Genomic DNA, 12,878 nt, shown 5'->3' on the forward strand with positions numbered 1-12,878 from the left:
TCAGAGATTATCAATTGCAACTGAAAATTCAGGAGAGCAATATAGATAATTTTTTTAAAAGTACACATAAAATCAGTCTTTTAGGAATATAGAAAAGTTTATACAACACTCTCTCTCAACATGACAGCACAGTTACACAATACTTTGCGCAGTTAGTAGTACATCAGTCGACTGACAGAGCGATGATGATGTCAACGCATTGACGCAACTATTAGTGCTTTACTGTCGTCTATGTTGCATACACGATAAATTGAAGGAAAAAATGTCATCTAGTGTTGTACACGTGTACCTAGTAAAACGTTGCAAGTTGATTTCGTCAATCGGCTCACCCGGTTTAGCCTCTTACACGGGATATATTAGTTACGCAACGAATATTTTGTTATTAATGAAGAGAAAAACAATTTTTTGGAATTTTAATTTTCTTCTGTTTCATCTTCTACTGCAACCACAACTGACGATTAAGGCACGATCCTGTTTGTCAAGCTCTCGAGTATCAAACACTATCTCTAATAAAATATCTGAATATTTTTTATAATGCTAAACCTGTTTGAGGAAAACTTGCCTTTTGAGCAGGTATGAATGTCCGTTATTGCTTTTGCGTGGGTCCCGCCCACTGAATCCAGAAAATCAAGGAAGTGCCCGTATGAATCGTGTTCGTTCAGAGTCTGTTGAAAATCGTTAATGGACGGGACTTTACTGGGTTTCGATTCTCGCTCCCAAATGTTGATTCTCCCCGTCATGAGCACAATGCCTCGATTCTCACCGCCAGTTTCAGGCTTATCGTCTGAGGAACTATTCGATTTATCACCCAGAAAATCTTGGAATACGACGAATCCGCCACTGCCGCGGAAGATTTGAATCCAAACTTGACTTGGACCTGAAATTTGAAAAGGAAACAGGACCAAACTTATAAGCTAGGAAAATGTACTAAAATCGTCAGATAAATCACGTGTATCTATGAAAACTCATTCACCGAACAAACAAAATATTTTGCGTTATCCGCTAAAATTGTGGTAAACCCCAATTTGTTAGATGATGTGGATGACATTTCCAATTAATTACGCGAGTACCGCAACCAAAGTTGGGGTGGTACCGTGACTTTTGGGTTAGTAACCTCATTTATTTGGGCACTACCACAATTAATTGGAAATTTTCAAATCATACGAGTTCATACGAGTTTCATGAGAGTACGTAATTTTTTTAATATTTCAAATAGAGCTCAGCGAAATAACCTTCAATTGATCGATTTAAAACAATAGCTTCTGACTATTGCGATCACCTCTACCATTAGCATTACAGCTCTCTTCTGCCTCGAAGGTCGATCTGCTTTCAGCCAATTTCCTAAGAGAGATTGTAACATCTGATGGACTAAAATACTTCATAAATGATTCTTGTATCGGATTTTATTACCTTCTACTGACAAATTCAGCTCTGTATAAATCTGAACGTTGTCAATGACAGCGGGAAGCGTTTTAAATTCTTTCTTTTCTATGTCTCCAAATGTTTTCCACACTTCAATCTAAAAGAACCAAAAAAAGAGAAATAAAAAGTGATTATATATTACGATGCTTCAAAGGTTGAGTGATCTGAAGGAAATCAAAAGTAACGCAGAGTTTCTCTAAATATTTGCATACATTCTTTCAGAGCAGAAAATTCTGATTTTGCTGATTAAAATTACAGTCTCTATAGTGACCTTCAAAATTCTTCTTCTTTATTTAACAATACTCTTGCCTACTCATAAAATTAAATACTCTTATGAACCCTGTGTTTGATTTTTTTTATACGTTGTGTATCATAGAACCAAATTGCTTGGTTTCAACGGAGGATATAGAGTATAGCCTGATTCTTTCCGCCTGTGCTTAAATAGGGCGAGGATACACTATTATCGGAACTTAAACACTCGGAACTCTCACTCTCTCTCTTAATCGGAACTCTAGTTTCAGAGCACTTCGGTTGAATTCATAATGATTTGAAGTAGCTTTTCAACCAAGCCTATACTTTTTATGGATAAGAATATAAATTAAACAAGTTGGTTTTTGCAATCGCTAGCGATAGCAATATTCGTCATGGGAACTTTTGCTTCTGGGATATGAAAATTTTAAGGTACAGTTTGTTTGTAGTATCTTCAGAATTGAAGGGGCTATGTAATTTGATGTCGACATCTCTTTTTTAACATTTTTAATTTTTTTTCTTTGCATACAAGAAAGCTGTTATTTACCAATTATTTATTTTCGTTGGATTATGTATGGTTTTCGGAAGTTAACGCATTTAACTTTCAGTTTCGTTTTTTCGGCGTAAAGTATGATATTTTTACTCTACGCATATGCCCGAATACGCATCATAAGTGACCTATGTGCTTCCTAAGTTGCCATTTTTTTCATTCAAATAGATGTAACTGAAATGTTAGATGTGTACTACCTATACTACTTTCATGTCATTGCTTTATTTATTTATTTATTTATTTTATTTTTTGCGTAGGTATAAATTGTTATTTTTTGCTGAATTTTGGAGAAAATATTGCTTTAAGAACGTGGAATGTAAATTAATTTTATTGAAAAAGAAAATACCATCATTAATTTGGGCGAACAGAGAAAATATACATCAATATTTGGGTCAACATCTCCCTGATTATTTAAAGGATGAATATATTAGTATTTCTGTATCAAAAAACTTAGCTTTTGTCTTCAGAGATACAATGATTCTAGTCCCAGTCAATTTGTTTTATTGAAAAAACCAAAAAAACTAAAAATAAATAAAAAAAAAACAACTGAAATGTTAGACATACTATTTTCATGTCTTTCTATTTGTATCAATAGGTACTTTTTGCTTAACTTACGAACGTTGAATGCAAATTAACTTTATTGAAAAAAGAAAATAACGTCATTAATTTGGGGAACATGTGGCTGATTATATGAAGGAGGTATATTCCAGTATTTTTGTTTAACATATTAACTCACGAGAAAATGTTCGTACATTTATCATCTAGTATTAATTATTTTTTGATGATTAGTCTAAAACATTCAATACAACCATTAAAAAGTAACACCCATCGTCGGGTTACGGACTCCCGATCGCCTATTGCCCGCATCTATCCGAGAATATGAGGCGGTTTAGTCAACTAGGCTATAACGAATCGGCGTGTGAGAGAGTAAAAATAGCATACAAAAGACTCGGGCAATGGGCAAGACTTATCACAAGAGACCTCGACGCTTTTGTTGCTTTTGGGATACGAGAGATATGAGCTAAGCGCATTGCTGTAGGAGCCATGCTTCGCACTGTTTTCATGTCTCTCAGGGTTCATCTCAGCATGCATTTGCCATCGCGGCAGTAAGCTGAGGCGATATTTGTTTATCCATGAATTAAATCAATCAATCGAGCTCTGATTTTGACTTCTTTGTCCGTAACGAGTCCTCCAGAACAATTTTCCACCTTGTACGATGGTTAATATTTCTTTACTTCTATTTTTCAAATTTGAGGTGGGATAATGGCGGCTTCTCAAGACCACCGAGGTAGGCGATCTTTTGCACCAACGAACAGAAAACTGATGGCGAAAAGTAACCAATCGGAACCTCCCAAAAAAAAGAATTTGCCCAAAATCGGAACTTCGTGGTTCTGCGCAGATTTACCAGTCAGACACGACATCTCAAGGTGGAAAAAAACTCGCTGAAAGCGAATTTTAGAAATCAACACAACTTGACGTAGAGACATGATTGGCTAAAAAATACAACGGTTTTTGATACATCGGAAAATCAACCAAAAATCGAAGACTGGGCGAAACGCTCAAGGTCGCAGAGGCATAGGGAATCCCATAGCGATAGCAACGGAACGATTGTAAAATCATGGGGAACTCCGTTCCCATGACAATAAATTCAAAAAGTAATTATGGTCATTTTTTAATTGATTTTTTAGATCTGAATCGACTTTAAAGAATTGAATAGAAATAGTTTGAACTTTGAAATTGCTTACCAAGATGAAAGAATGCCAAGAAACGGGGACCTCTTTTTCCCTGTACATCTTCAGAACAGCCATTATATCTTTCAAAGGAAAACACTTCTCCGAAACTGCTGTGGCATCTTTGTTACTGTTGCGTTTCTGTGTACAAAATTTAAAGAAGAGGAAATGAAGAAAAAGAATAATTGAATTTGCTGGCAATTCATTGATCATGGCTGTCATTAATTGGATCACGTTTAGCAGAAAATAACTAAGCCACAGCAGCTATTGCCAAATTTAATTTGGCAATTCAATTTTTACAAGAGAACTATTGTGCGAATTCCTTTGAAAATTTTAAGGTTTTTGCTCCGTACTATGCAGAAAATTTGCTGACACGTGCACAAAAATACGCGCAACCGTTTTGATGCAAAAAAATTAATTGGCCAATTAAATTTGGCAACTACTCATATGACTTTGTTCTTTTTTGCTTGACGCGGTCCAATTGCCAATTTATAAAATGAAATAGATCAAATCCTTTCGCTTAAGATGATTGAATGATAAACTTGTCATTCCTGGAATAAGCCAAAAAGTTGGTTCTCTTCTGCTAAATATGGTCTAATCGCTCATAGAAACCGTTACCATTTAAACCGTTTACCATAAAGTTTGGAAGATCGTACGTCTCTGAATGATCCCATGTGACGAGCGGCTGAAGGCTGGGCGTGTCTCGCGGCACGGGGAACTGAACCGGTGGATACAGAGCTGACACGTTTGGTTCACATCCGAGCAGATATAACCTTTAACAAATCAGGAAAACTCTATTACATTGGTATAAGGTACTTCAGCCATTAGAGCTGCGTTTGTTACGTTACACAATATGGAGGATTTTTTCTCATGTTTCATCATTGTACTAGAATATTCAGCTAGGAAGAAGTAACTTAAAACATAGTTTAAAATTGGACCCTAAGACGAATCACAAAAAGTAAACGCCACAATTGTACTTTTCCATTCGAAATTTCACGCAGAATAAGATAGACGCATTAACAATTTCCGGATTAAAATTTTAAGTTTAGAAACATATACAATGTCCACGTGAATTCATACTTTCCGCTCACAAAAATCCTCAGAGTATACCCGAGTCCAAACGAGCACTAAAATAATTTTATTATAATTTACGATGGAGCAATTTTCTTATGCAGTAACTCTTTTTGACAAGATTAAAGGTCAGGGCCGGATTAAGGGGGTGGCCACATGGGCCACGGCTCATGGCGGCAAATCTAGGGGGCGGCAAAAATTTGTAATTTTTTAAGGTGTAGGTATAAAAAAAATCGGATTTATAAAAACAAAATTGCAAACGAGAAAAGGCGACAAAATCTCTCATCTCCCGAGAGTATAGTAATTTCTAACTTTGTCGTCTCTTAGTGATACAAGAGACAGCACCCTCAATAATTCGAGTTACGAGAGAAACTAAACACGCATTTTGGCCTAGAACGGCGCGACTTAGAGAGAAATGATAACGAGGACTTGAGATGAAAAGGAGGAGCCCTCGGCGCGGCGATCGGCATGTAACACATATTAGTGCCTACAGGACTGCACGAATACTTCACGCATTCACGCAAACACAGTGCGGTTATTGCGGTCAGCGTGAAACGGATAGCGCCTACAAGAATGCATGAATACTTCACGCATTGCGCTAAACACGGTGCGGTCGGCGCGGCGCGGCGCGGAAGTTAAAATCATTAAACCAAATTTTGTGTTTGTTTTTTCATAATTTTTTCGTTCATTTCTTATGAATTGAAGGTCTTGTCCATTATAGATAGGTTTACGAAACTTGAACTTGAATTTGCTAGTAGTGTTGACAGGACTTTCCCAAAATATGTGTTCAACACGAGTAAACGCGTCTTATGCACCCCTCCCCGCTTGCACGATCATTTGATGGTTTTTATTGTTGTTTCAAAAAGAATGAGAAGGGGGCGGCAAAATACAGGCGGCCATGGGCGGCAAAATACAGGCGGCCCATGGGCGCCAAGTAGGAAAATCTGGCCCCGTTAAAAGTAGCTTGTATTATAAGAGGATAGAAATGTGTATGAATCGAATCTCTGGTTATTTATGCAGAGGTTAGGCTGATTTCAAAGTCTAATTTGACCTACGCATTGATAATGATTTTTTTGGGAGCGGGAAGTTTGAATTGTTTTTCCTCTATTCCATTCCATTGAAAATATCGATTTCAGGCGAGGCAAGCCGCTTCGTCAAGAATCGATTGTTTCACATACATTTAAATGGAGGAATGACTGTGTTGCCAACTTGCAAAATAGTGAATGGCACGGAGATTACTTACTGTCCGATAGCCTCCAAGAGAAATTTGACGCCGTCTGGACTAGATCGATGGGTAAGTGGAACATTGGTGACTTGTCCCGGCATAGCACGTTTGAGGATGGCCTGGAGCAGTCCGTGTGGTGCGATTTCGATTAAAACTGCGTTCGATGGTATTGACTTGATGGCATCTTCGAAGAGAACTGGGCTCAGCAGATTGTTTGTGTGGTACTCCGGAGAACTGTAGGTGGCTAAGTCTGAAGCCCAGTCCTCCTTTGGAATTGAGCTACTGATCCATTTTGATGACCTTGCTGTGTTTTCTGGAATGACCTGACGAAATGCATCATTTTATTTACCCAGCTTTAAAAAATTCAAAGTTCCAGGCCCGAGTAAGGCTTTATTTTTTGAGCTTAGCTGTAGTTGAACGATTTGTATCTTGCCTACAATTAAGTCCTTGGAAAGCGTCTAATAAGATACTTATAATTTTCTCACATTACTTGATATTTATTGAGGTAAAATAAGTATGATGCGATTGAGTGATTCGAAATCAGTGTGAATGATTGCCCTGGCGGATGGTATGTTTTCTCAAAGGACTATAGAAAAACCTCATTCTTAGCCTTTTAAGAGTAAAAGAATTGGTAATAAAATGACCTATGAAAATGCATGAAAATTGCTCTTTTTCAACAAAATTATGAAGTCATTTTTATTGCTACTTAAAGAGCTGAGTATAAAGAGTGGGCTGTTAACTCAAGACCTTGCACAATTAGCATCATCATATAAGTATGCATCGGTAGTATTTATTACCTTTATTTAGCACTATATTCTACAGGGGGGAGGGGATTATTACTCACAGAGGATACAGCCAACTGAGGAGACTTTTAATGGGTAAAAGCGCACGGGAACCAGGTTGAGCAAGACTAAGTAAAGTCGAACAAAAATTTCCAAAATTGATTTCCTTACCTCTTTTAAATATTTGAGTAAGATTGGCGCGGCAGGTTGAATGTATCGAGAATGGTATGCAATATTTGCAACGTTCACACTTCGTGCAAAAACTTTCTGTGAGGTCAATTCGGAGACGAATTTTTCGACGTCCGCTGCAGGCCCGGATATCGTGCAACTTGAGTCCGAATTTCTACATGCAACATCGATGGATTTCGGTAGTTGACCCGTGATATCTTCGTAGCTCAATCCTATTAATAATTGGAAAAAAATATGAAAAACATTCATAATTATTAATGAGATAGCGCAAAAATGAGGTCGATGTTCACCACCGTTAAAAATCCGAGAGCTCATTTCGCACCACTACTCCTGGCTCAAATATACTCGTATGTCGGTCACCAAGAGTGAAAATAGTGGGTATTTTACATCATATGATGCTAAAAGAAGTCGTATTTTGCTCTCGGCTTTGTTTTTAAAACAGGATTATCCACCGATATTGATATGGGCACCATGATTTCTATTTACATTCTCTTTCACTTTTTTGAAATGAGGTATCCTGTCACTCACGCCGAAAAATAAAAGGGGATGCAAGGAATATGAAAGTATCAGATTGCATGCACTAGAAAAAACAGGTGTTAAAATTTCCATCACAGATAGACTTAAGCTCTATTGAAATATTTTGACTCCACATTTTCTTAACTCGCAGGACTAAAATAATAGTCTGTTTTTTCCACTTCGCATTTCTTTCCGTTCCACTCGACAGTAAATCAGATTAATCATTGTGGAAGCCTTGAAATGGAGAATGCAGGACTGACCCGCATATTGGGTTTATAATTTTCGCTCTGTCTTTTAGTGCACAGGTGCCCAGATATTTTAAGTACAAGGATTGTAACGTACCAACGGCAGCCATCATCCCTTTAATAAGGGTTGACTCCAGTGATGCTCTTCCACGTGCATGCGCAGCTAAAATGGTTTGTTCAAGGGTTAGACAGTTATCGGCGTAAGCACACCCCAATTCTCCGACGGAATGCCCTACTATTCCTTCAGGCTCCAGCTTCAATGCTCGTAGTATTTCGACAAATCCTAACTGGAACCAATAAAGTACCATTACACTCCTAAAATGTACTCTTAAAAAGCTATTTTGTTCAAAATATATCTCATACGGCAGTTTGTCTTTAAGAATTTTTTGTAACGCAGTTCCGTAAAATAAAACAAACAACAAAAGGGTGAGTCCTTGTTGAGCGCAAATTAAGAGACAGGAATGCAAATATGTTGAATGAGCACGTATGCTTCTTTGTTTGTTTTTCCCATGCATTGAAAAACTAGATAATAGTATGACGGTGGCTATTTTGATTTTTGATATGTGCGCGGGAATGTAAAATAGGGGTGCCTCATCCCTTGCAGGGCCGGATTAAGGGGGTGGCCACATGGGTCGCGGCCCATGGCGGCAAAAATTTGCAATTTTTTAAAGTGTAGGTATAAAAAAAAATCGGTTTTATATAAACAAAAATACAAACGAGAAAAGGCGACAAAATCTCTCATCTCCTGAGAGTATTGTAATTTCTAATTTTGTCGTCTCTTAGTGATACAAGAGACAGCACCCTCAATAATTCGAGTTACGAGAGAAACTAAACACGCATTTTGGCCTAGAACGGCGCGACTTAGAGAGAAATGATAACGAGGACTTGAGATGAAAAGGAGGAGCCCTCGGCGTGGCGATCGGCATGTAACGTAACACATATTAGCGCCTACAAGACTGCACGAATACTTCACGCATTGCATCAAACACAGTGAGGTCATTGCGGTCAGCGTGAAACGGATAGCGCCTACAAGAATGCATGAATGCTCCACGCATTGCGCCAAACACAGTGCGGTCAGCGGGAAACGCATAGCGCCTACAAGACTGCGTGAATACTTCACGCATTGCGTCCAACGGTGCGGTCTGCGCGGCGCGGCGGCGGAGAGTAGACCGTGCACTCCCTATCTCCGCCGTGTCAGCTGAGCGAGGCAACTTCGGCGGGACTCCGTAATGGGCGGGCGGGGTGGTAGCTCGCGACTGAGCCCAACTGAGCCCCACGCAGCATGAGCCGGCATTGCGCGTACTTGGAAAAATTAGTTGCGCGCTCGGATTTTCGCGAATTACTCGTTTCCACTTCATTTTTCGGCAAAATTTACAAGGACTACATGTTAATAGCATGAAATTTACTATTACTCTGAACAATTTTCGTTTCTCTACAGTCATTACTGTCTGGAAAAAAACGCTTCATAATTGAAAATATGAGGAAAGTGACCTGCGTATCAGACGGATGTTCTTATAATGCGTGCAGCTTGTAAAGATGACGACGTGGATAAGAAGTAATTTTGTAAAAGGTACAAAAAGGATTTAAAATGAGGTCAATCATATAAATCAAGGGTAAAAACGAGGAATAATGTTATGCTTTATACATAAAAAGGCATATAAAAGTTACGAGAGAGTTACTTAAGCTATTGTCCATCTTGATCTAAGAGTAAGATTAGATGAAAAGCTTAAAAAGAGGGGCAATGATTTCGGCAGTTTCAAAGTACCGAGATTTAAGATTATTCCACTGAAAAAGATAATGTTCAAGCATTAGTATCAAACTAATTTGCGAGTCGTGACTTAATGTTATTTAATCTGCTCAAAAATTTCAAAATCAATACTTCAGTCACTTGTTTATGACTGGCGATGGAGGATACTGTTTATTTTCAAAAAGTATGGGTAAGTAATTGCTCTTAATTCCTTTGCATTTTTAGGCGGCTCTGTGATTAAGTCGCTGCGCTCGAGAAGGGCACCTCTTTTTAACGATGTTCCAGAATCTATGTCGCTAATATTTGTTCAGAAGAGTAGTTTCTAATGGTAGTAGACTTCAAGGATTTTTTTCACAGCAAATTGCAGAATCATGAAAAATAACTCAGTAGAAATTTCAACGAAATCCATGAATTTCCTTCACTGATGAACTATTAGTAGAGATTTTGAGCCACCGCAACCAAGAAGTGCCATTCTTGCACCCAGTGCCTCAATTTTTCTGCACATTGCAGTGCAGTGGATTCTATGAAATGAGTTTTTATCATGTCCTTACTTTCCTCTATAAAATTAAAAAAAAACACAGCACTTATGCTATGTTTTCAGCAAAATGCTGAGGGCATTTACTTAATATTACATTTATCACAAATAAATATCACAAACTGAAACTACACTATTTTAAAATTGAAGACGCTAAGTTGACTACAGTTTTCAATGAGGAACTGCTATTCCTGGCTCATTTTAGGAGGAACAAAATGTGTCATTACTTCATGATCCGTTGTTGTGTCGTGTATTAGTTTCCTGTGTAGATAGGTAATAAAACAAATGAACCGAAAATAGTAGTTCCTTAAGGCTAAATGTAGTCAAAGTTTAAAAATTATCATCAGGACATAATCATTCTATTGTCTCTTGCCCGGTTCATCAAGAATTTGCTCATGTAAGCATACCATAAATTGAGAGTTGTGTGGTGTTTAATCATGAAAACTAAAACACATCTTCACACAGAAACATTCGATTATAATTAAAGAACACATCAGCCGAAAATATTCGCATTAATCAATTAATAATTAAAGATTTCGGAGCCGAACCGTACCAGCCTCGTATAAGCGCACTGTTCGTTTACCGCCAGCTGGGGACGGCTGGGGCTCACTCACCTTACCGGTGCCGTTTCGGTGTCCCGCACTCATCGGTCGGTGCGGCATGCGAATGGAAGAGAAGTGGCCACCCACCGCTCCATTTCACAGCGTACGGTCTACTCTATTCAATGTCTATGGGCGGCGGAAGTTAAAATCATTGAACCACATTTATGTTTGTTCTTTCATAATTTTTTCGTTCATTTCTTATGAATGGAAGGCCTTGTCCACACAGATATAGGTTCACGGAACTTAACTTTCGCGTAAAGTTTCGTGAACTTTTGCTTGTAGTGTTGACAGGGCTTTCCCAAAAAATGTGTTCAACACGAATAAATGCGTCTTATGCACCCCTCCCCCGCTGGCACGTTCATTTGATGGTTTTTATCGAGTTTCAAAACGAATGAGAAGGGGGCGGCAAAATATAGGCGGCCCATGGACGGCATGTAGGTGAATCCGGCTCTGATCCCTTGCTGTAGTCAACTCTTTAAAACGGAGAAAAAAAATCAGAAATACGCAAAAATCTCATAAAAAATTTAGAGTTTGGTGCAAAATGTAGAACATTTGATTGACGCATAGATCTATCCCTAGTAAAAGTGAGTTAGCCAGACGCCAGGCTATGTTGCATAAACTACCCCGAGTCTGACTGATTCAGGCTGACATCAGTCTGAAATCAGTCTGAATCAGTCTGACTCAGGGTAGTTTTTGAAACATAGCCTTACATCAGGCTGATTCACTTTTACTAGGGATGCGCGCTCGTGATTTGTTTCACCGTTAAACCTCATTAATTCACCGTGTTAATTCATTCTTATTCATTAATTTGTAGTAATCTCAGATTTAATGAATGCATAATTTTATTTTTATTGTTTGTATTATTCAACATAGAACCCGGCCAAAAAATTTTATACCCCAACAAAATTTAAAAGTGAAGTTGTAACAGCAATTATTCTTTTTGCTTACTTGAACAGCAGTGATACCAACGAAGGCGTGCAAGATATTATCAAAGATGTCCTTGTCTTTGGACGTTAAGATATGTTTGATGTCCACGCCATGTGGTGCGAGAACACTGTCACACCTGTTGATGACGTCGCGGAAGATTGGAATGTGCATCAGCTGAGAACCCATACCGTTCCATTGAGAACCCATTCCTGAGAACACCCACCAAATCGGCCTATGTCCTCCATCCGTTCTCTGGAAAACATCATTAGGGATAAAAGGAAATTTTTATGAGGAAATATAGGAACATTATATGTATTGTAAATCCGAGGAAATGTATAAGTCATTAAATATTAAAAAAAAAATGTAAAAAAAAAATTTAAAAAAAACGAAATTTAAGGTGATTAAATTTGACCGTTTAAATTTCGTTTTTTTTTAAACTTTTCCCGAAATTTGGGGACTTGCCAACGTAATGTTGAACTAATTTTGACCTTACTGAGATAATGTGGAGGCAAATCTAGGGGAAATTGCCATTTTTCGCGGGAAAATTGAATGACCTTTGAATTGACGTATTTAGGGGTCCAAACTCCCCCCCCCTTAAAATTACAGCGAAGTGATTTCTGCAATTTTTACTTAAAAGCGGACACAATTTGGTAAATTTTCCCGTTTTATTTTTTTCTTTACGATAATTTGAACTGGAGTTATGATTTTTTGAAAATAGGTCAAATTGACCTTTGACCTATCATAACTCGGTCAAAAATTAAGATATTGATCTGCGATTTGCGCCAAAATTCTTAGTTTTTTATGCTCTTTTGAATGATGTATCACAAGATAGGGGTTGCCATTTGAAATTAAAAAGTTGGGGGCCCCCGCGCCCCCCCTGAGGGGGGACCAAAATTTTGACCCCCCCAAAAGATGGTCCCCTTTGAGATAGGAACATTCCCAAAGTTTCATTACCCTAGCTCAATTCGTTCAAAAGTTAGCAGGGGCGGGACGGACTTTTGGTACACCCTGTATGTATTCTCCACCTCACGTGTAAACTTTTAATTGCATCCGCGAACGGGTAAACTACTTTGGAAGGGTGTAACGTG

The 12,878-nt window shown here is 38.2% G+C and overlaps 1 protein-coding gene across 1 annotated transcript in view; it reads right to left on the reverse strand.

The window, feature by feature from the left end:
- The window catches only part of LOC140223776 (fatty acid synthase-like), a 21,401-nt gene continuing 8,523 nt past the window's right edge, over positions 1-12,878 (reverse strand). The window contains exons 6-14 of the mRNA XM_072304708.1: positions 11,812-12,042; positions 8,077-8,266; positions 7,201-7,430; positions 6,266-6,570; positions 4,586-4,724; positions 3,967-4,092; positions 1,411-1,519; positions 563-877; positions 1-20 (exon numbers count right to left, since the gene is read on the reverse strand). Coding sequence (XP_072160809.1) covers positions 1-20; positions 563-877; positions 1,411-1,519; positions 3,967-4,092; positions 4,586-4,724; positions 6,266-6,570; positions 7,201-7,430; positions 8,077-8,266; positions 11,812-12,042 — 1,665 coding nt within the window. The remainder of the gene's footprint in view (positions 21-562; positions 878-1,410; positions 1,520-3,966; positions 4,093-4,585; positions 4,725-6,265; positions 6,571-7,200; positions 7,431-8,076; positions 8,267-11,811; positions 12,043-12,878) is intronic.

This window comes from Bemisia tabaci, chromosome 9 (assembly GCF_918797505.1).
Source record: "Bemisia tabaci chromosome 9, PGI_BMITA_v3".
Classification (NCBI taxonomy): domain Eukaryota; kingdom Metazoa; phylum Arthropoda; class Insecta; order Hemiptera; family Aleyrodidae; genus Bemisia; species Bemisia tabaci.